Source organism: Canis lupus, chromosome 18 (genome assembly GCF_003254725.2).
Source record: "Canis lupus dingo isolate Sandy chromosome 18, ASM325472v2, whole genome shotgun sequence".
Taxonomy (NCBI): domain Eukaryota; kingdom Metazoa; phylum Chordata; class Mammalia; order Carnivora; family Canidae; genus Canis; species Canis lupus.
Genome location: NC_064260.1, coordinates 24,172,454 through 24,197,166, shown reverse-complemented (window position 1 = coordinate 24,197,166; position 24,713 = coordinate 24,172,454). Strand labels below are relative to the sequence as shown.

At 36.2% G+C, this 24,713-nt stretch overlaps 1 protein-coding gene and 1 non-coding gene across 8 annotated transcripts in view; one reads left to right on the top strand and one right to left on the bottom strand.

Moving 5' to 3' along the window:
• Positions 1–24,713, top strand: part of SEMA3D (semaphorin 3D) — a 216,974-nt gene that overhangs the window by 84,921 nt on the left and 107,340 nt on the right. For all 7 annotated transcript variants that reach the window (XM_035701533.2, XM_025449289.3, XM_035701532.2 and 4 more), the window contains one exon: positions 10,195–10,355. In XM_035701533.2, the coding sequence (XP_035557426.1) occupies positions 10,195–10,355 (161 nt within the window). The remainder of the gene's footprint in view (positions 1–10,194; positions 10,356–24,713) is intronic.
• Positions 23,470–23,574, bottom strand: LOC112661552 (U6 spliceosomal RNA). The gene has a single exon (XR_003137783.1). It is a non-coding gene; the product is annotated as a U6 spliceosomal RNA (small nuclear RNA).

Below are 24,713 nucleotides of genomic sequence, written 5' to 3'. Positions count from 1 at the left end.
GACATTTTTTAAGTGAATGCCATTGAAGAAGTTTGAAGAAGGTTGAGTAAGAAACGGGACTTTGGACAAAACCTAGACTTTATTGAATGAGGTATATATATTGGCATAGGGGGATTTTGGTCATGAAATTGACCTAACTTAATTGTGATTTAGGAGGAAAAGCAGAAGAGACAGCATCATGTAGTAGAGATTGGTGAAGGAGGGCACAGAACACAACTGTTTATGTGTCAGTTATAGTAGTTTAGAGAAGGAATAATAGGGATCTTGGCTTGGCTGACAATAGGAATAAATATTTGAGGAGGAAGAATAGAAAATTTGCATGATTGAATCTGTAAGACTTTAAATTTAGCTGGATGTTGCTGTGAGGGGAGTGAAATACACTAAGAAGTACCAGTTATTTAAATACAAGAAAAAAGAATAAGGGACCAAGGAAGGGAAACTAAACATGATCCTGCCATTTTGAGCCTGAGAACTACATCGTGTCATGTCAGTAAGCCATTAGAATCAGTAAGATCTGTTGATTAGGGAAAAACTGCAACATCAAGCAGACTATTGGAAATTCTGAACTGTGATTTGAGAGAGCACAGTTTTAGGTGTCTGCCTCAAAGTCATCAGCAGAGTTCTAGTGATTTGTGAGACAGAAATAATTATAGGAAACTATAAATGGAAAACATTATTTCATTGCTTATGCCCTATGAACACTGCCTGAAATTCAGAACATTATTCTATCATTGTAGTTTTAGTCTCCCCCTTGGAAGTCTGTGTGCATATTTTAATGTGGATTCTCTGCACACGTCTACCAGGAATATCTTCCTTGAGACTGAGTAGAGGACCTTTTCTGGAGAAAGCCTAGAGAATAGTTCTATGGGTAATTGACATCTGTTCAGAATGAAAAACCAAACTAAAATTTTCTTGAATCAATGGAAATTAAATTTTAGACCAGATGTCACACTGAGTGCCCAGCATAATAAATGAAAAACAAAAACAAAATCCAAGACATATTTAGTCCAATTATTTTAAACTTCATAATAGCAAGAGTGAAGAGGTGATTCAGATAACTTTCAGAAACAATAAAAGACAGATTCAAAGGCTGGGGATATGATGACACGAGGCTTCTCAATCATGACTTTGAAGGCTGGAGGAGCATATTAACATGCCTCAGGTCACTGAGGGTGAATGCTATTCACCCCGGAATTCTGTAGTTAGCCCCCCTGTTAATGAGGGTAAATTAAAGGCATTTTTACACATTGAAAATTTCACAAATTTAAGTCTCAGTCATCCTTTCCTAGGAAGCTTCTGGAGATGTGCTCCCCAAAATTAAGAAAGTAAGTCAAGGAAGAAGACACAGGATCTAGGAAAGATGGATCCATCATTGGAGAGAGGTAGAGGGAGTTTGAGAAAGCTGTTCCAGTTTGTAGGGAGAAGACGGGCCCAGGAGAGACGTCGCCAGGAGAAACCCAAAACACAGTTTGACAGAATGTCATCTGAGAATCTTAGGGAAGCACTTTTCAGAAAGTGTGGAAAGATTTGATCACAATTTTAAAACTAAGCAAATGTCACAACTGGGATATTATTAATAAAAGCAACAGTTTTTTTCAAGAAATAAAGTATAGTCAGAAAACTACTTTTCAGGGCAGCCCCAGTGGCGCAGTGGTTTAGCGCCGCCTGCAGCCCAGGGCGTGATCCTGGAGACCCTGGATCGAGTCCCACGTCAGGCTCTCTGTATGATGCCTGCTTCTCCCTCTGCCTGTGTCTCTGCCTCTCTCTCTGTCTCTATGAATAAATAAATAAAATCTTTAAAAAAAAAAAGAAAAGAAAACTACTTTTCAGAGTAGGGAGGAATATTTACATTGCAATAATAATGTGATGATGATGATGATGATGATACTGCTCACTGAATACAACTTTCATAAAAGGGGTACTATGTTAGGAGCTTGGTTGGAGGGAAAGAGCTGACATCCAAAAGCTAAAATTCTCAACTTCTGTAAATGGGAATTCAATGAAAATGTCTGGAAATAATGTTTTAAAAGATAGTAGTATAGTCTTAGAAATATAAAAAGAGATAAGAAGTTAACTACTAAATGTGTTTTTATAAGGACTAGATTGGAGGTGGACACAGATGGAGGAGGAGACAGATGGCCATTATGTATGCCTCTTAATGTTACTTTTTGGTATGCATACGCTTAATTTTGATGAATATAAGTAATTTTAAAAAGTAATGTTATAAAATATTGTCCTTTTTGAAAGTTATTCTCATAACTTTTCTATGTACATTCATTTATCATGATCTTAGCTTGAGGAATTATTTTTTCCTATTGTATTTGTCTTGCTATTTAGAATCCATAGTATTCTATGGATTTTAAGGTATGACTTTCTGAGATTTGTAAAAATTAAATTTACATACTTGATTGAAAACAAATGTATATTCATTTGTGACATGGTGTCTTGATTTTAAAACATTCAAATTTGAAAAGGGAGAAATATTCAAAACCTTGAAGGGAGTTAAGAAAATAATTGTCAGAGTAGAATCAATCTTGCCGGAATTATGCTGTCAACTACTTCTGAGGAAGTTTATTCTATTATGACGTTGTTTTTCTGGAAATGTACTAGGTACTTTTAATGTCAGCCTTTTTTTTTTATAGGTCAATGGGAAACAATATCATAGCAAAGTATTTGAGAATTTAAAAGGACTAATTCAAAGTAAGAATTTAAAAGCACTCATAATCATAAATTACGAATCTCACATGTGATGGATTATAGAAAGCATCTGCTATTGAAAGCTAGCCAAATAAGAATAAACCTGTGATTTAAAAGCATGGATGTAGATGGAAATGTGACAGTGTAAAATTGCCACACTCTACTGCACATCCTGTCCTGGCAAGAACAAAGCTCTGATGATATAATAGGCTTTATTTGCTTCTAATTTATGTTTCCTTACATGGTACCGTCTAATTTGTTACTGACATAGATAATGTTCTAAGACCTAATGAGCAGAATGATCTTCTACATTCCATTGCAGAAGAGCAAATGAAAATCTGATTTTCTTTTTTCCTGATTTAGAAGGAAGAAAACAAGACTGGACTTCTCACCTAGGAAAGTATAAATATAATATAATACACACTTAGTTTGAACTCATCTTTTCTAAGGATTTTAGGTTTGAATATTGTTTTTTTCTTTATATATTTGATATCATTTGAGCACTTAGCTATGGAGACTGAGTGTACATAAATAGAGAGTAATTTGTATTTTTGATAGGTAGAAGTGAGCTATCTTGCTAACCAAAATCTTTTCCTATGATCTCAAGCCTCAGAAAACCGATGAAAGTCAAGTGGGGCCAATTTAAGACAAGTTAAATTTCCAAAGCTTGATTCCAAAACAGAATCCATGCCTTTCCATGGACCAAAAGCTGAGGAAGCAAATAAAAGTTCACAGAGAGCCAAAGGAACTCAGTGAGCCACAACATTAGGGACTAATTTTCGTGTTGGAATGAATAGCTTGCTCCTTTTACTCAATTCCTGACTCAAACTGAGAAGGGGGCGGGGGAGTTGGTAGCCAAAAGTTTTCTGGCAACTATGGGAAGAAGGAATTCCATAGCAGGATTCTTTAGATACTAACAGCATGAAAGTCCTGGGGAGTCAGATCATCATCAAGGGAAGAAAGCTGAATTTACGGGGAAGACAGGAATAAAAACTCCTTTACTCCTTTACTTAGTCAGCTTTGCAAAGAACACACGGGAGAGGTGACCGTATTTCAAGAAACTTAGAACAGCCTTACTTAATACAATGGTGATTTCCTTTGAGGAAAAACAGAAGTGGCTGCGGCAAGGATTTGTGCTGAACATCTTGAGATGGTAGGGAAAAGCAGTTGGGTTTTGATCTGGGTCCATTTTGGGTTGGAAGCTTTCTCTGCTGAGGAATTGTATTCCTTAGATTGGAGTCAATTGAATATTGATTTTCCTCAAAGGTGATTTTCTTTTTACTCCTATGAAGTTCTGCCTTTAATAACTTTATCTTCTTTAAAATAAAAGCTGTTAAGTGTTCTTTGTCAAAGGATGTGGGAAGCCATTTTTTTTTGGCTACGTAGTCCTCTTGTCATCTCCACCTAGTTCAGGATTTCTGGCAATAAATGTGATTTCAAGGGTATGAGAAATTGTTCACTTAACAGTCAAACATTGAGGAAGTCTGTGTTGCTTAATCTTAAATTTATTAGATTCAATGTGACTAACCACTCCCTTCCTTTCTGGGGTGAAGAGGAAGAGTTTTAGACCATCAGGTCAAATGTTCATCGGCCTGAATGAACAATTGTATTAAGGGACACTAAACAGGAGATACAAAGAATTCTTTTCAGAACAAATGTTTATTTCAAATAAGCGCAGGGATTGTGGGATCTGTAGCCTTTCCCTCATGTGGAGGGGCATCTGGCTGTGAGTGAGGAGTTTCATTCATGCTGAGCTTCACCATTAAGAGGGAATCGGTTTTGTGAACCCCCCTTAACCGTTCTGGGCCTCACTAAATTGGTAACTTGTGAGTCCAATAGAATTGATAGAAATTCCTTTTAGTTGGAATTTCTTTATGCTCTATTTCTGTTCTTCCCAAAGCTTAAGAGTAATCTGCTCCAAGGAACATAGCAATGCCCAGGTATAGTAGGTGAATGAGTTTATTTGATACCTCCTTAATGTTAACAAAGTTAGGCATAATGTTCTAATGCCATAGAACTTGGGTATTGGAAGGAGTTTAGAGACCATTCCATGTCTCCACCCATACAAAATGAGGAGAGAACTGAAGTAACATTATTTGCCTTGCTAAAAGATGCAGTAGGAATTTCTTTCCATTTAACTATTAAATATATTTAACAGTCTATGACTTTAAGTATTGTTGTCCTCTGTCACAAGCATATTTTCATTTTTGTCGTGAATGAGCATTTCCTTTGCATTAGTCTATAAGATTCATGAGAGTGGAACTTGTTATAAGAGTCTTTGCAACACATGCAAAGTATCTGGTGGTTTTAGGTGAGTCAGTTGTTTGCCTTCAAAGTCAAGTTTTTGGAGTACCTGGATGACGCAGTCAGTTAAGCATCTGCCTTCAGCTCACGTCATGATTTCAAGGTCCTAGGATTGAGCTCTGTATCTGGCTCTGTGCTCAGTGGGAAGTCTGCTTCTCCCCCTCTTTCTGCCCCTCTCCACCCGCCCCCCACCCTGGCTCATTGGTTGTCTCAAATAAATAAATAAAATCTTAAAAAAAAACACACAAAATCAAGTTTTATAAAGGTAGTGACTCACTTTTTTTGTGCTAGAATGAGAAATTATGCTAAGTATGGTTACTAACTACATGTAGGAAATATATAATTTCTCTGTGACTTTTGAAGAGGTTATCAGGAGATGGTTGATGAAAATTCTGGACCTACCCTTCAGAAAAAAATGCACATATACATACAAACATATGAAAAATCATATTATTTGTAGGGTTTTTGATCCCCAGAACCATCCTGTTACTCTGAAGTGGTTTATTGATCATGGAGCATGAACATCTTTTCTATGTCATTATTCAATTAAAATGCATTATGGTAATGATTTCTATTTTTAAACTAATGGTATAAATGAATAATCCTTGTTCCATTTATTTCAGAAATAATTAGCTTGTAGCTTTTTCAAAAGAATATTGCTAGAACAGGAGTGGGAACTTGGGGGCCTGGGACATTGAGTGACACTACAAGCTGAGAACAGGGTGATAGGACAATGAATTGCTAAAAGAACAGTTACAAGGAGTGATTGTGGTGATTAGGTCAAAAGTTTAGGTAGATAGAACAAAGAGTGCATTTAGGACCTAGAAGTAAATGCTATTGTCATCTGAACAGAGGTGAGGCTGGCTAAGTATGTACAGGCAGGACTCCTCTCAATGGCATGTGTGAAGCAACATGCTCGCCCCACCATCCAAGACGGACAGAACAGAGTTTCTGTTCAAGGAGATTATAAACTATGGACAGTCTTAAAAATTACATGTCTGAGAGTTGCCAGTTTAGGAGAAGAAAAAAATAAATCTCTGAAATGTGTTGCCAAAGTTTTAGTCTTTAACTTTCATGAGTTTTCAGCCTGCAGAGACAGCATCCATTTCTGGTTCCAGAAATCCTGGGAGTATGTTAGCTTTAGGTGTGAAGATGCAGGTTCTGGACTTAATTACCACCCCCCACCTCCCACCCCCGTTTTTTTTTTTTTTTTTTTCTCCTTTTTTTTTCCTAGGCTTTAGTTGATGATCCTGTGGAAACAAAAATGACTTTGCTTGGTTTGGCAGAAATGCAAGAAAGATAAGCTGCTTGGGGAAGAGGGAACCTGTTCCAATCCCTGTCCCAAGGTCTTTTCAAAATGTATGCGTCAGCCTGAGAAATTTTCATATGTAATGCCTAAGTCTAATTATTTAGTTTGGCTACAAAGGATTGGCAAAGCATGCTTTAATCGTTTTGATGCTAACATTGTCACAAGGCAACATTAAATCATTGTGAAATGATAATACTTTACGTGAGTCACTAATTTCGCAGCTGTTTTTCCTTGTCAAGTTTGAAACTAAACCCAACAGAATCGGTAATGGTAAAAGAAAATAAGGCAAATGACTACCTCAACTTTATTTTCTTGGCCATACCCGTAGAAACAACAAATGAGATGCAAGATTCTTAAACATCTTGCTCCCCTCATTGGCATTGCCATAACTCAGGGACTTGTCATCTTTTAGAAACTTCTGGTTAGTCTCCTTGCTCCCACTTTTCCAGTTCTCATCCATCCTGAACACTGTAGCCAGACCTATTTTCCAACACTCATTAAAGTCTTTGTCACTGTTCTGTGTGACATATAGCTCAATAGGCTTCCAGTTACCTGGATGATAACCAAACTCCCCATTTTGGGCTCTGATTATATGGAGGCTGCCTTTTCCAGCCTCTCATGGTCTGTGTGTTCTAGCATACTGAATATACGTCAAGCCACAAACATTTAATAAGTACATAATTTGTCTCCCAGACACTGAGCTAGTGTGGGGATTCAAAGATAGGTTAGATATAGTCTTTGTGCTGAAGGGGCTCACAGGGCAGGAGACATGTTAAAAATATAGTGTGTGAGGGCGCCTGGCTGGCTCAGTCAGGTAAGCGTCTGCCTTGGGTTCACGTCATGGGTCCTGGGATCGGCCCCACATCAGGCTCCCTGCTCAGCGGGAAGTCTGCTCTCCTTCTCTCTCTGCCCCTCCCCCTGGTCATTTCTTTCTCTTTCTCTCTCCAATAAATAAATAAATAACATATTTAATTTTTTTTAAAATGCAGTGTGTGTGACATGTGATGATACGCCTTTGTATATCCCTGTGTTCTGCCTTGAATAAACTTTTCTTTTTTTTTTTAACTTTTCTTTGTATCTTTCTGTAGAACTTCCATTTGCCCTTCAACACTGTTGTCAATTATCATCTGCCTTTATAAGATGATGAACAATTACTTAAAAGATTTCTTCTGTGTATACTTGTATTATAATTTATTTTACTTATATTGTATTTTGTATACATATCTACTTATGTATTGATCTGTGAGCCCCTTGAAGCACAAAGGGCTTAGTCATGACCACACCCTTAATTACATGCTCAATATCTAACATGTAATAGATTCTTACAAATATTTGTGGACTAAATAGCCTTTTTTTTTTTTTTTAAAGTAGGCTCCATGCCCAGTATGGAGCCCACTGTGGGGCTTGAACTCATGATCCTGAGATCAAGACCTGAGCTGAGATCAAGAGTCAGATGCTTAACCGACTCACCTAGCCAGGTGCCCTTGAATAGCTTTATAATATTAGTCCAATATAAAAAAAAAAAAAACACAAAGAAGTTCTTATCTTCACAAGTCAAGTTTAATGGAAGACAAGATCATATTCTTCTTTGATAGAACTTACCTGACCCAAACTAGAATTTAATAATCATACTTAAAGTAACAGTTAATATTTATTGAACTTTTCCTATCTTCAAGATATTGTTTTAAGAACCCTATATAAATTATCTCCTTTAATCATCCTAATGATTATATGAGTTGGGAAATATAATGACTTCCTTTTTATGGATTTTGTAGAAAGTTTAAAAAATACATCATCATCATTGTAATAGCTGATAGTTGTATAGCACTTACTGGTGCCAGGTGCCATTCTAATGCTGATCATAAATTAAGTCCTTTATTCCTCACACCTCCATGATTTATTAATAGTTCATAGTATTATCTCCATTTTATAGAGGAGAAAACTGAGGTACTGAGAAATTAAGTTTCTTTTCCTAGATCACAGCCAGATTTGTGGGGCTACAATATGACCCCAGTGGTCTGGACACATCTCTTACACTCTTACTTTTAGGCTACGCCATGTTTCATTTCGTTAACACTGCAAATGGATGGTTCATAAAGTTGATTATTATCTATGGGCACTTGAAATAATAAGAATTTATATCATTTAGCCTACTTTTCTCTGTTAATTGGGTCAAGATATACTCTCAGATATTCCCTTACATGCTTTCCATTTTGCCCATTTTATTCTTTCTTGAACAAGGGAGAATCTCATGGAACCTAAACTGAATAAAGGTTTGTGTGATATATTTTCTTTGGTTAAGGCTTTAGATCATATCTGCCTTCTCTATTCACTCAGTTCCACTTTTCTTCCTTTAGTTCTATTTTACAGTTGATATGGAATGTTTATCGGATATTAGTCCTACCAAAGCAGGCTTACTGTATTCGGAGATGCGAAAAAGTATTATTCCATATGTCTGTGATCTGAAAAACTGTTAAAGTTACATTTAGCTTAATGGAAAACAATTAGTGTAGACTCAGACTTTTATCCAGTGTACATAAAGCATGATTCATAAACATTAACAAGACCACGCTCACTTGAGAATTCAGATAGTATCATATCTTCTTCGGCACACAGCCTTTGCTTTGTCAAAACGAAGAACAAAATCCGTCTTGCTGAATAAGAGAAATACTATAAAACCATTGTAAATTAGGGAAAATAGTGAGAGGAATTCTCAAAAATATGAAATAATAATAAAGCTGACAGCTGATGTATGGAATATATAGGCTTTAAATTTCAAAGACTCAAATATCCATTTTATCGAGGTTGAAAACTGCCATGATACATTTTAGAAGTATCTTGATACTTCCTGAGACACTGTCCGTTTATATTTTCTCATCAATTAATAATGGCTTACTTGAAAATAATGGTTTAGTTTTAAAGTCCAGTAATATCTAATGGACTTTAATAAGTAATGAGTGATACTCTTACTTAGTATTTAATATTAAATGGTTATAGAAAATGAGAGGGTATGACAAATATTTAAGGCAAAAATCTCTTTAAAAGATTTGGGTTTCTGTAAACTCAGACCTAAATTTAAATAGGAGTCTGTCTATATCACAACTATAAATGAAAAAAAGAATTTAGGATATACAGACAAGTGTTAAAGAGAAATGGAAACTGAAACTGAGGTTATATTATGTGCTTTACCACCTGTGATATTGTGACTTTCGGGCATGTGGCCTCACTTTGGAGGAATTAAATACTTTCATTTATAAAATCATGAATTTGTATTAATTGATTTTCAAGGTCCCTTTCTGCTTTACAGTTTTGATCCCAATATTGATTCAGGATCATATATCTTTCAGAATCCATTTTCTTGGATTTGGCTTCTTTTTTTACTTCCTGAATACATGAAATAGGAACAGTATAATCCTCCAAACACAGTCATGAGTCTTAACATTATCAAAAGTAGGAGGTGAAGAAATGCTCTGAGGTTTCTTACATATTTAGTTTGATGCTTACTTTGCATATATTAATTGATTTAACCAGTTTGAAATAATTGATGCTTTAATCTATAAAGATGACCAGAGTTGTGAAATATTTTGCATTTACTTGCTTTGATACTCATTTTAATATCTTGCATTTTTTCATATGTAAGATCAATATTCTATCAATAAAATACAAATGTCATAAATCATATTGATTTCTAAATGAGTGTGTGCTTAAAAGTGTATTGTTTACTTATATCTAAATTGGAGCATTCATGCTGTATATATTCATTTACAAAGCACGCAAATGTACGTTTTTTGTTTTTTGTTTTTGTAAATGTGCGTTTTGAGGCAAGTAAATATTTTGCTAATTAATTGTTTCTTTCTTTCTATTCCTCTTTTACATTCCCATAGACTTGCTGCTTTCAAATAGCTGCATTCCCTTTTTGGGTTCATCAGAAGGACTAGATTTCCAAACCATTCTGTTGGATGAGGAGAGGGGCAGGCTGCTTGTAGGAGCCAAGGACCACATCTTCCTGCTCAGCCTGGTTGACTTAAACAAAAATTTTAAGAAGGTGAGTTATTTATGTATAGTTGACTGAATATGCGTTTATCTTCATTCATGTCTTTCTCCTCTTTTAAGTGACTCTGTCAAATGCACTTCATTCATGTCTTTCTCCTCTTTTAAGTGACTCATGTCAAATGTCATTGACATGTTCAAAAAGAACATATTAAAAGAACACCCAGCTTCAGATACATGTTGTGGATCTTTGTGGATTTAAGTACATATACATGTTCTCTGTTAAGAGTGAATGAGCATAATAATAAAGCCTTTGAAAATGTGAATGAAAGGGATCATACAAGAGAAATGCAATATTTTAGATTGAAAAGCTGGCAAATATAACATTTATGTCTATAGCAATTAATGTAAAATTACGTTTTTATTAACTTTCAATTAACAAATAACCATACGTTAAAAAACATTTTTTAAAGATTTTTAATTTATTTGCGAGAGAGAGCACAAGCCAGGGGAGGGGCAGAGGGAGAGAGAGGAGCAGACTCCCCACTGAGCGGGGAGCCTGATGCGGGGCTGGATCCCAGGACCCTGAGATCATGACCCTAGTTGAAGGCAGATGCTTAACTGACTGAGCCACCCTGGCACCCCCAAATAACCATACTCTAAAATGACAGTTTGATTATGGTGGTATTTTAACACCACAGTTTTTTCACACTCTTAACTGAATAGTTTTCTCTTATGGCCCAATCACACTCAGAGGATGAAGATTAATAATACCCTCAACTATGGGCTCATGAAGAACAATCTACCACTAAAAGAAAATATCTGCTAGTTGTTAAAAAAACAAAAGGCAGCTGCTGCTATGCTTTACATTTTCAGTTAGCCACGTGATACCCAAAGGGAAGTGCCACACTTTAGGCCTTATAAATTATGATCAGCTGGTACTTTAGCAAGTACCAATATCTATGCAAGGCAAAATGGATATTAGGACTGGAAGGGATTGAATGACTGACGAGAAGACATAATACATGACCCATTTTACATCTACAAGACATTTTTTTTTATTATTTTTTTTTATAAGACATTTTAGATTGTTTTTGCCTTCTCTCCTTTTTCAGAAGTATTGCAAAAAAAAAAAATACTAGGAGCCATTACAAGATTTCGGGTCAATAGTCTCCAATATTGAATTAATAGAGAATTCTTTCCATTCCCAAAGAGCTGTTCATAAGTCGTCATAGGACTTTGAATCTTCAAATAGCTTTCATCTACAATAACTACTTTAACTTAAGCTCTAATTTTGAAATACTTTTTATAACTAAATAGTCATTGCTCAGTTATTTGAGTTATTAAGACTAAAGGCTTTTGTCTACATAAGCAAAATATTTATCTACATATTTGATAATATTCTTAATTAATGCCTGCATCAGAAACAATGTTTTTTGCCTTTTAATAACTTAAATTTAAGTAGTTTTTCTGTCATTTTTGAGGCCCACCAAAAGAAAAGGAGATATCTCTTATGAGTGCTCAGACTTGATAAAGAAATAGTCTTTGAGTGCAAATGTATATGCATGTATTAGATATTACTAGAATAAAGAGTAAGGGTAAAATATTGCCAGTAGTTGTTTTTGACTTGCCATAATCCAAATACACTTACAAACTCATAAGATTATCTTATTAAAAATATTATTCTGTAGTTTAATATTGTTTACAATAAGTAAAATAAACAGTGAATTATATGCTAGAATTTGAAAAGCTTACCTTCACTATGCCATTATAGTTTCATTCTATTTGTCTTTAAGGGTATATGGTTTCCTTAGAAATTTTTTAATAAGTATTTGTATCAGAGAGCCTATTGATGGTATGAACTAATGTCTCAATTTTAGCAGGAGATAACTCCTTTTATGAAAACCACCAAAGAAAATCTTAGTCAGCTTCACAGTTTTACTTTAAGAGCTGCTACATAGCTAACAAAGCATTTTTCCAAATATGTCTGTTTTAGTATAATAGCAAAAAGCAATTCATACTTTTAAGGGAATTTGTTCTTGTGCTATTCTCTGCCTTCAGGGATTAGAAGAAGAAGTTCATTTATCTGAAATGAGTGTATTAGATCATTGCTTAAAATAAATTCTGATAACATAACTTCCTTATGTGACTATTTTAAGCAAATCTCTCTTTGGCTGCATTCCATCCTTGAAATGTGCTAATATTTAATAAAATAAATACTTATGAAATATTGATTTCCCTTATGATATTATTGAAATAAATGGTTATTTGGATACATTGTAAAATTAGGGTCTGTGCTAGAGATTTTCTGCCTAACTGATATTCTTTTGTCTTTATAAGATGTATAATTCATAAAGAGGTTATATAAAGGAAATAATTTATGTTTATGTAGGTATCCACATTTAAAATTTGTATGAATCATTCTCGTGCTAAAAGGTACTTCACAGTAGCAAGTTTAAGTGTCAAGATGTAGTGCTTTAGCAGTGTTTAGACCTACGTGGTTTGCATTGGCTCTGTGCCCCTCGGCAAAAATCCAAACTTCTCTGTGGAAGAAACCACACATGTTGGGACTCTGTGGGTCTGAAGGATGTCCTTTGTACTCTGTAGACTTAAAGCAATCTACAACACATAATTGAGTTAGGAGTGACTGACTGGTTGGGATATTTTCCTCTGGCAAATTAAAAACAAGATCTGTAGAAAGTATTCAGTTGAAGTGCCAAAATTTAGGATATATGTTTGCTTATAAGTTTTTGTACAAACAAGGATGTGCCTATTGAAAAATAGCTATCATTACTTCATATTTGCCACAGGCCTTCAATGTGGAGTCACTAAACAACCTTTACAAAATGAATTCAGTAACAAATATTTGCAAATATCCTTTGTCTTATCTTTGTTCAAACTAGATTTTGAGTCTTCCACAATGAGTGGTATGGGTATATGCTTAATAAGCTCTGATAAGTAAGTGACTGTAGAGGAAGAAAGTAAAAATTAGACCCTTCAGAGTATTTCTACTCTCTGGAAAGCAAAAAATATGCCAAGTGGTTTGTTTTTTTTGGTTTTGGGGTTTTGTTTTTTGTTTTTTGTTTTTTTGTTTGTTTATTTTAGATACAAGAGATTCTGATCTTTTCTTGAAGGAAAGGACTATTTCGTTTCTATAGGGATTTAACAGATTTAAGGGCAAGTGTAAGCACATATGGAGATACGATATCTCTCACTTTGAGTAGGCTTTTCCGCCACTGGTTCATAAGGCCTCTCTTTTCAGCTAGGGAATACTCTGTGGGTCCCTCTGTGGAATAGGTTTAGGATAGATATACACACTGATGGGACAAAATGGAATAATCAGAACAAGCCTAACATGATCCCATTCCAAGGGAAGAATGTAGATCTGGAACCATTTTTACTATTGTGCTGTAGGTTGATTTCCCCCAGAAGCCAACCAGGAGAAGGAGATTAGTTTATGAGGTATTTGTTAGGGAGTGTTCTTGGGATCAACACGTGTGAGAGGGCCACTGGGGAAGTAGTATTAGATAAAGAAAGTACTGAGCTATAATGCAGACCTAGCAAAGCCTCAGCTGACAGGCCAAAGTGATAAGGTGGCAGCCATTTCAATATTTCCCTGTAGTGTAAGTGATAATACCATTATTCAACTGAGTTTATCTTATAAAAGGGAATCTCCATTTTCTCCCTATCTAATCCATTTACCATGACTATCAGTGTTATCTCTTAAACAAATAAAAATCTGACTGTATTTCTCCTCTGCTCATATACTTTTGGAGTTCTTGATTTCCAATGTAGTTGAGTGAACTCCAGATTACTGTTGACTTCTAAAGCTCTCCCTGTTTCCAGTCTTATTTTTATCCACTGTTCATTATTCCCTCATTTGCACTTTATTTTCTGCTTCCCTCCCTTCCTCTTTCATTTTTTTTTACTCAATCTGCTCCGTTAGTTCCTTTCAAAATAAATTCCTTTCAAGTTTTGTGCCTTTGCTAAAAAGCTTCCTGAGATTGCCATTCACTCCTTTGCTCATTTCACTCCTCTGAATTCTCAAAGGCAGTTACCTAATTTTGCCCTCTTATATAGCCTTTTACTCCCCCAGATTCCATGTTATCTTAAGGGACATAACAATTCTTTGTGTTTATTAGAGCATTATATACATTATCAGTCTCAGTTGTCCTGCTTGATAGAATTATCATTATTCATTGGTATAAATAAATATATCCCCCATCCAAATTATAGCCTCTTTGAATGGGGAGTTGGCTATTTTCCATGCATTTCTGATCCTCCTTTAGCACACAGTACAGTCTTACACATAAAAGACACTACAGAATATGTTTCTTCGATTTTTTTTGAATTGGGGATTTTGTTCTTTTTCTCTCTTGATTGTGAGATCAGTGTATTATGCTTATCAATTTATCATGCTGTCCACATAGAATAAAAGACATCTGAAAATTAAGAAAATTTATCATATTATATAATAAGAATAATGTCCAGGGTGGCTACTGAGATGGGATATCATCTGCTTAATGATACTACCAGGGACCCAGTTATTTCGGTCTCTTCTACCTGCCATTCTTTGTTGGCGTTATCCTTAGGTTGGTAGCAAGATGGCTATGACAATTTCAGGGGTCACATTCAGAAAAGAAAATGTAAAGGGATAAAAGATTATCACTTATTATGTCTCCTTCTTAGGAGCAAGAAACCTTTCGAGAATCCTTTCTAAAATCTCATTAGCCAGAAATATGTCAATTGTAGTGTTTGAACTCAAAATAGGGGTGCTGAGACCATGATTTGCTTACATCAATCAATTACCTTAGGCGGAAGAAATGTTCAGGAATCAATCACATTGGGGATCCCTGGGTGGCGCAGCGGTTTGGCGCCTGCCTTTGGCCCAGGGCGTGATCCTGGAGACCCAGGATCGAATCCCACGTCGGGCTCCCGGTGCATGGAGCCTGTTTCTCCCTCTGCCTATGTCTCTGCCTCTCTCTCTCTCTCTGTGTGACTATCATAAATTAAAAAAAAAAAAAAAAAGGAATCAATCACATTGATCACCACACTTACCGAGAGGAAGTAGAAAGCAAATTCTTTGGGGAAAAAAATTATTTAAAGGACTCAATTTTTTTTTCATTAACTTAGGCTACCTGAGGCAAACATAATCATTTCCTCAGCCAATCAACAAGAAGAATGTATGTTGACTATTTGGAGAGAACTATTAAGATTAGCTAGTTCTACAAGGAACTACTCTGGGAGGATTTATTTTTCTTTTAGGAGATAGGCTTGAAAAGTATTCATTACAAGTAAACATCCTTGAGGTCATTTATTTTTCTCCACCCTACATGGTAAAAATTGAAAAATCAGCTGACCTTTACTTCTCTTGCTTATGTAAGAGTTCATTTGCCTCTACAAAAGTTCTCTGTAGTCTCTCTAATGTATGTGAGCTTTATGAACTCTGGGCTGCTGCAGATCTCATCAAATTTTCTGATACTCTGTAAGTTTTCTTCCTTCAATATTCTAACCATTGGAGGGATGACATTGTTCGGAGACAGTAAGATTACAATTGAATTCAAAGAGTTAAAGACTGCATTATTATTCTGTAGTACAGTAGCTAGCATTATCCACTAAATATTTAATGTACAGAGAATGTATTTTTTAAATCAAATAGCTAATATCACTTAAGCATCATTGAATATGTATCTTAGCAGAATTATACCCAAAATAGTGCTCCATTGATTGGATTTTTTCCATCTCTGGGGTTGAAACCAATTATATGCATTTGTAGAATTAAAACTTGGGAGGGTTTTTTTTTTTAAGATTATTTATTTATTTATTTATTTATTTATTTATTTATTTATTTATTTGAGGTGGGGGGGGCGGACAGAGGGAGAGAGAAATCCAAGTAGACTCTGCACTAAGCTCAGAGTCCAAAGTGGGTCTTGACCCCACAACTCTGAGATCAGACCTGAGTTGAAACCAAAAGCCAAGCACTTAACTGACTGTACCACTCAGGTACCCCGAGATACTTTTTAGTGACTAACTTGGTATATATATTTTTTCTTTTCTACATTAGTCAGCATTTTTTTCCATTTTTTTCATTAAAAAATCAGTTGAGTGTCTACTTTTGTCACATGTGCATGGGATTTGAACTAGTTCAAGATGGATGGGTAAATCTGGATTGTTGTTAACTGGTTAATTAAAAATAATTTGTATTTGGAACTTGCAGTTTATTGTTTCCTTGTTAAGTTAGGATGGAGGAAAAACATGTTTGAGAAATCAAGTAAAGTTGTTCTCCCTTCCATGTGTATATTTTTCACAGTTCAAGTTAAAGAAACTACATTTCCCTGGCCTAGACCTTAACATCCTGCCCATTCTCTAGAGTCAGAGGAAGTAAATGAAAAAATAATTTTAATAGTCAGGAAAGATGGTCAATGGCAGATAGACATTTACATTCATTTATCATTATTAGTGATGCATCCGAAACCTGTTCATGAGATAATAGTAATGAGTTTTTGACATTTGTATTATATGACTTAAGGGCCTACGGTTTCTAAACAAATGATTCTAAACTAGATGGCATCACTACACTTTGACTATAAATGAACATTCTCCACCTCAACCAGGCTTAAGTACTCCTAGCAATAATCCATATAAAATCCAGAGCCTCCTCTATGTAAACTGCAGGAGTTATATATACAAACTGAAAGTCTCTCTCTTTCTCTCTCCTTTCTCTGTCTCTTTCTCATTTTTTTTTAATGGAGTCATAGTTAACAGTATATATATAAATATCCAGTACTCTGTTTGATTATGTTAGTTAATTTGACTTCTGAGTTAATGAGTTGTTGGGATCCTTCCATCTGAAAATGTAACTCACTTTGGAAGCAGTTCAAACCATGAATGGGTGGAGTGAGTCTCTAAACCAGGATGTAAGCAAACAGATCACAAAGGGGATGATTTATTAAACTAAGTTCTGCTTTTGTATTCATATTATTTAAGGATTTGTTTCTTGGTTTCCTTTGTTTTTTTCTTCTCTCTCTTTTTCAAGTGGGCTATAGAAGCAGTCAAGTAGATCAATGAGAAATAAACTTACTCTGAGACTACAGTTATTATTTATTTTACCTACTAACCTAACAGTGACTGGTGTGTCAACTCACGGAGTGTAATAATAAACAACTGTATTTTACCTCCCACCAGTCCTTTCAGTCTGCTCTGTGGAACTCCTTTCTCTGGACCTGTTGAGTAACTCCAACAGGCAACCATGGTTTTCAAGATCACTCTTAGAATAGGCAGTTGTCGTGTAGCAGTTAAAAGGTCCAGGTCTGATGTAATAAAACTTTCAAGCTCTGTTCCTTCTATCTGTCCCCATTTGGTCATGCCATGTGAAGGAAGGCTCCTGGGCAGGGAGGTGTTCAGAGACTTCTCTTTGTCCCTACCTAGCACTCCTCCTCTTCCTTAAGCCTGTGAAACAGAGTTTACTACGTCTCTATTCAAATCAGGAGAAGGGAGGAGGAGAGGGGTTTGGACAAGTGTCTACTTTACTGTCATTGTCAGAGGGACCTCACTTCTCTACTTTCTGGCCTTGTCAGATGTTTAAAGATGGCTTTTCTTTCAAAGGCATCTTAGTGAGTTTTTTTTGTTTTGTTTTGTTTTGTTTTTTATTTTTTGTTTTTTGTTTTTGGGTGGGGGGCGGATTTCCTCTTTCTGGAGTTCTTTCCTTTGCAGTTCTCTGGATAAGGTGACTACATCTCTTCTCTGACTGGTATGTTTTAATTTTTAATCCTGAGAAGGATTGCAGTTTGACCTAAAGTAGCCTCATGTTATCCCACTTTTGAGTGAGCATGGCTCCCATCTCTTCCATGGAAAACCATCATGTGTCTTTTCCTAGACATATTCTAGAAGTTCAGGCTGATATTAGTGGAGCCACTGAGTTTGGTCTCTATTTTCCCTGCAGCTTGTTAGTCTCTCTCTCACCTTTAGACATTAGTCTAGAATGTTCCACTAACTACATGTTCAACAGCAAGTGCTTCTTGAGGTCCCGTAAAAGCTCCTTTTCTGGCACCTACTCCTCATTTTGGGGGTTGTAGGACACATACTAGAACTGTCTCAGATGAAATATTCTTCTCTAGAGAAAGGAAAAAACTTTCTAATTTCCAGTTTCCATGTATTTATAGCTGATCGTGGGTAAAATCATCCATAGGATTCTTGGCCACCTACAATGAAATTTTTTGCTTCTTAACCTACCATCTCATTTTTGAATTTTTGCTCAGCTAAAACGTCTCTTTTAACATTTTGCCTTACTACTTACTACTTAAAATGAGCCCTCAAAGGGATGTTGTTTTACCTCCAAATTTAACGGACCTCCTCATTATATTCCTCATTATATATATTCCTGAAGCATACAAATTAGAACCATAGAGGCAACCAAATGAAAAATATTAATATTATTATTGGTATCATTTACCTTTTAACTATTAATAGCCTCAAACAAAACATATATGGTTTTACATCTTGTTTCACATGCTTTTCCATAGATTTCTGCTGGAATCTGACTCTATTTTTTCAGTTATCTTTGAAATTAATCTTCAAATAGTTTACTTTCATTTTGAGATAATATTTAATCAACTTTGTTCCTTTTTAATTAATTAAAAAATCATTTCTCTTGAAACTCATATGTGTCAAAATTAAATATTGTATATAAAATGTTTAGGGGTGCCTCGGTGGCTCATTCCATTGAACATCTGCCTTTGGCTTAGGTCATGATCCCAAGGTCCTGAGATCGAGCCCTGCTTTGGGTTCTCTGCTCTCTGGGAGCCTGCTTCTCCCTTTCCTTCTGCCCAGCCCCCATACCCTCTCAAGTAAATAAAAATCTTTTCTAAAAATATTAGAAAATGTTCGAAGAATTGCTATGTTAGCTAAGTTTTTTTTTAATATTTTTAATTTATTTATTCATGAGAAACACAGAGAGAGAGAGAGAGGCAGAGACACAGGCAGAGGGAGAAGCAGGCTCCATGCAGGGAGCCTGACATGGGATTGGATCCCGGGTCTCCAGGATCACACCCTGGGCCAAAGGCAGGAGCTAAACCACTGAGCCACCCAGGGATCCCTAGCTAAGATCTTTTAATAAGCCCCACCAAGAACCTAATTAGTTAATCTTGTAGTGTTAAGGAAGTTTTTCTATTTAAAGTAATTCATGTTCATTTCTAATATAAAAAATACTAAAAATGTTTCTAGGCGAGGGAGGACGTTTTCCTATGGATTTCGAAATGAGAAAGCATTGTACGAGGGCAATTATGTAGCCTACCTAAGATAATTCCATATTTTTGTGAAAAAATTTGACATAACTTCATTTTGCCTTGCACATGGTCCCCACATTTTCTTCAGAACTTGACTTGACTCTGTTGGTTATTTAACCACAAAATAATCAAAATTATTTAAAAGGAAATATTGTATAAACATCAATATGAAATACTTAAGCTAGAACTCAGATACTTTAAGAGGATTAGGGTTTTTTTTTTTCTCTTTTTAGCAGAATGTTAGTAAAGTAATTCCATGTTTATAATTGTGATTGTTATTTTTCTTCCACCTAACAATCATAATGCCATTTTTGGATTATTTTTCTTCTTATTTAACATGGACTCAGTATGTGATGATGAAAATTAGGTTACTTGAAGGTCATCAAACTGTGCCCCTATTTTTAAGCACTTATTTTAAGAAAATAACCAAGCTAAATGACTTTGTAATTTTAAATACAATAATTTTTGGTGGAATATTTAAACACCATTCTCTGTGTAGCATGCATGAAAAGCGCTTTGTTATTTTTCTTTCCATAAGGAAGTCTAAAACAAGAGAGTTTTCATGCCCGAGGATCCTGTACTTGCTTGCTTTATACTGAGTACAAGCAGAAATGCTTTTATAAGTCCAAATGACCTTCTGACTCCAGTCCCATTAACTCACATCATGGCTGAATAAGACAATCCCCCCTAATGCTTTGCCCTGTAAATCTATTATTTAGGGTGAAAGTCTCTGAATCAATACTTCTCACTTAAAATCAAGACATTGAAAAAAGAAAATTGCCACCTTTTTTAATACTTAGTATTAAGAAAATATGAACATTGGAAACCAGGTGGACATCCCAATAAATTACCTTTTGTTACACGGCACCCTGCTTATTTTCAGGGTGATTAATCTGTTTCCCAGTGCCTGCGGAGCACATGCCGTCCAGTGACCCAGCGGTGAAACAATCGCCTCGTTCAGGGATGTGCTGGCTTGCCAGCTCGGGTGCTGATGTGCGGGGCCCATTGGTCACTGTGCCACGCTGGCAGGGTGCTGTCACATGGCTCAGCCTCCTGCCGGAACGCTGACAAGAACTCCTCCTCTGTCTCTGCTTTTAAGGGAAACTCCGCAGATCACTTTTCAGTAAGTACTGAGGGCTTCCTGGGCATGTGACACTGTGCCAGCCACTACAGAGGCAGGACGCAAAGCAGCACTCCTCGTCCCTCGAGGTCAGTAGTCACGAAATTTCAAGGAGTCATATATTTGAGGCATATGCTTAGGAAGACAATGAAGACTGTGACCTGGGTTTCGTACAGAATTATATTGTCTGTCCACAAGCATAATTGCACTCAAATTCACGTGTGACTGCACCACAAATTCAAAATTACCCTTTGTGGATTTCTTAAAATTTCTTTTAGGTAGCAGGATACTCTAGTGTTCCTCTCCCTTCCATGCAGTATGTGATTCCTGAGCTCCTGCCATGTCTCCAGCGGCCTTCCAAGGCCGGGCGTCCGGTGGAGAATAAAACGGGTTGGGTCTCTGTCCTCATGGTGCCTCTGGTTTCTAAAGGGAGTGTTTGTTGGAGAAGAAAAAAGGAAACAAATAGGAGAATATCACTTAAATGTAGTGAAAAACTATGGTGATGATCCTGGGGGTCAGGGGGGAATGACTTTATTCATTCATTCACTCATCCATTCATTCCTTCCTTCCTTCCTTCCTTCATTCATTTTAGTTTCTATTTAAATTCCAGTTAGTTAACATAGAGTGTAATATTAGTTTCGGGTGTAGATATGCTAACTCAACACTTGCATGCAACACCTGGTGCTCATCACAGCAAGCATCCTATTCCTCAGTCCCTATCCCCTATTTCACCCGTCCTCCTACCCACCTCCCCTCTGGTAACCAGCAATTTGTTCTCTTTAGTTGTTTGTTTCTTGGTTTGCCTCTCTCTCTTTTTTCCTCGTATGCTTGTTTGTTTTGTTTCTTAAATTCCACATATGAGTAGAATCATATGTTATTTGTCTCTGATGGGCTTCTTTTGCTTAGCATGATACTCTCTAGCTGCATCCACATCGCTACAAATGGCAAGTGGAGTAGCTGGTCTTCAGAGAAGGATTTTTCTGAGGAAGTGATATTAAAATGGACTTATATAAGAAAGGATCATCCAGAGGAGGACAGATATATTCCAAGGAGAACTGATTCATTCTGAGGAGAGTGTTCAGGTGACATTTGAAAGCACAGCATTAGCTGCTCATGAGCAGTGAAGTAGGGACTCGAATTTAGTATTCTAATTCCATTGCATTTCATTGATCTTTACAACCAGAAAAGGGTTCCAAACTAAATTTACTTGCAAGAGGAAAGTGGCAGACGGATATGATAAACACAAGTGTATCAGCATTCAGAGAAATTAGGTGGAAGAAGCTAACTGTGAAAGAAGCTTTGAGCTGAGTCCTGAGAAGGAAAAGGGAGAGACAATCCTCACCCAAGACTTAATGAAGGAAGCAACATGGGCAAGTCATACCCAAACTTAAGAGCCAAAACAACCCATCTATAGCAACTTCGCCCCCCGCCAGTTTCAATCATGCAAGCTCTACTTAGGCTGCTGTTGTCCTTATTTTTCATTGAGCTCAGATCTCCTACCTCCCTCTGTTCCTGGAACCCAGAGCAGTCCTTACTCCTTTAACCCTTTACCATTGGCATGTAGACCAACATTTTCCCAACTTTTTTTTACAACCATTCACAAACTTGAATACTGTTCTTTGATAGAGACGCCCATCTGCATTTTTAGGGCTCTGAATTTTTATCCTTAGTTAAATTTTATGAACAAGTTGTAAGTTTCCCTTCTGTGTATTCTGTTCAGTTCTGGCCTCTCTGAATTAGGCCAAGGGACATTTGACTGACCTTGCACTGGCTAACTTGAGTCAATTAAATTGCTTCTCCGAAGATGTAACAAAGAACAGATATAATTAGAATTTCCTTAAGATGTCATTATAGGCCTTATCATTATTTGAATGTTTCTGTAACTTGCCTAAGATTAAATAATTAAAAATAAATTGCCTGACATTTCACCTTACTAAGTGATAACTGTTAATGAGTTACATAAGTTATGAATGAAACAATAATTGTTAGAGACATTGCAGTATTTACTTTTGAGTTGTTTGTATTCAAAGGGAAGTGAAAATGCTTCAAAGAACAAACAAAGAAACAACATTTTGGATTTGGGATAGAGATAAGCAAATAAAATCAGTATAAGATAATCAGATCAGGGATCCCTGGGTGGCGCAGCGGTTTGACGCCTGCCTTTGGCCCAGGGCGCGATCCTGGAGACCCGGGATCGAATCCCACGTCGGGCTCCCGGTGCATGGAGCCTGCTTCTCCGTCTGCCTGTGTCTCTGCCTCTCTCTCTCTCTCTCTCTCTCTCTCTGTGACTATCATAAATAAATAAAAATTAAAAAAAAAAAAGATAATCAGATCATAGGTTGTATTTTAAAATGCATATACAGCTCCCATTATACTTTCATAAGGAAATCAGTATTATATCTCTTTTAAAATATGTTTAAAATAAAACTATAATAGCTGAGCATATATGTACAGTGACACTGAGGACAATATTCATTTTTTAGAGTGATCTCTTATGATACTGGGAATCTATACTCTGAAAGAAAAAAATACATATACATGTATATATTTTTATTCTCTTTTTTAAAAAACAATATGAATGGGCACCTGGATAGCTCAGTCAGTTAAGTGTCTGACTTTGGCTCAGGTCATGATCTTGGGGTCCTGAGATTGAATTCCACGTTGAGCTCCCCGCTGAGCAGGGAGTCAGCTTGACCCTCCGTTCCTCCCCCAGCTCATGTCTCTCACCCTTGATCTCTCTCTCAAATAAATAAATAAAATCTTTAAAAAAGTAGTAATAAGGATTGAATTTATGTGCCATCTTTGCAAAGGTACCATGCTAATCTTTTGTGTATCATTCCATTTAGTAAATCTGCTGCCAAAGTGAGCACTACATATATATTTTTTTAGATGTTAATATTTGATCCTCCCAGGTGTAATTTACACAAATGAATCCTTTGGAAATGTTCTGTTTCAACTGTGAAATATTATGGAAGCAACATAATTATAGTAGTTGAATCAGTAAATTATAGGACATGGAGACTGACTTATCAGATGCACTTGTTTTGAAACCTCAACCAATAAATTGTCACTTCCAAGTGGAGAAATTTTATAAATTTACTCGTTTCTCAGAGTAGTTTTCTGTCATTAACTTGATCAACAAGATTAGCACTCAAAATTAATTTTCAACCCCAAATTATTTAGTAGTGGTTCAATTAGTAATTACACCCTGAATAATTATGTTGAGAGAAATTCTCGGGTTCATCAGGATCCACAGAGAACATATATTTGATTTCTGATGTCTGTCCTCCATACGGGTAGAGAGAGCAGCTCTAAGCTTTGTACATATTTGAGATCCTTTGTACTAAGCACCAAGGTTCCAAAGACTACTTCCCACCAAAATGATACCTTACAGCCTGGTTTCGGTATGTCATACAGTGTTAGTTAAGAACTAGTGTCCCATGGGACTATTTCAGGACACTTAATATGGCAATTATGCAAGTAGCATCTCTGCCTCTGGTGTGTCTTTTTTTGATAAGTGAAAGAAAAATATCCACAGTAACTTTCCAAGGGAGTCGTACAGCCGCATCAACTTTAGGAGTGTGTGTCTTGTTGTCCTGCTCATGCAGCTTTTAAGAGAGCGTGACACTGCACGTACCACAGTCTGAAGTGCAAGAAAACGTGTGACATTCTATTGCCAATAAATTCAGAAGTAATGAGAATGTTAATGCACTGCTTCAAATCTGCTCACATTACCTAATGACCAAAATGGATTTTGTGGACATTGTATTTCTAAGTGTAGTGACTAGGCTGAAATATTCTGAGGATCTCAGGTACTTCTTGGGCTTTCGGGTAGACTATGCTGAAACTTGGGAATATTTATGAAATATGTTGTTCTATAATCAGTCAGAGTTAATATCTCTCTCTAGATGTATCTCTGTGTGCATCTGTCTCTCTCTCTACCCACCTACAAACACACACATGTATGCTACATGCACATATATGCACCCATGTGCACACACCCTGTGCA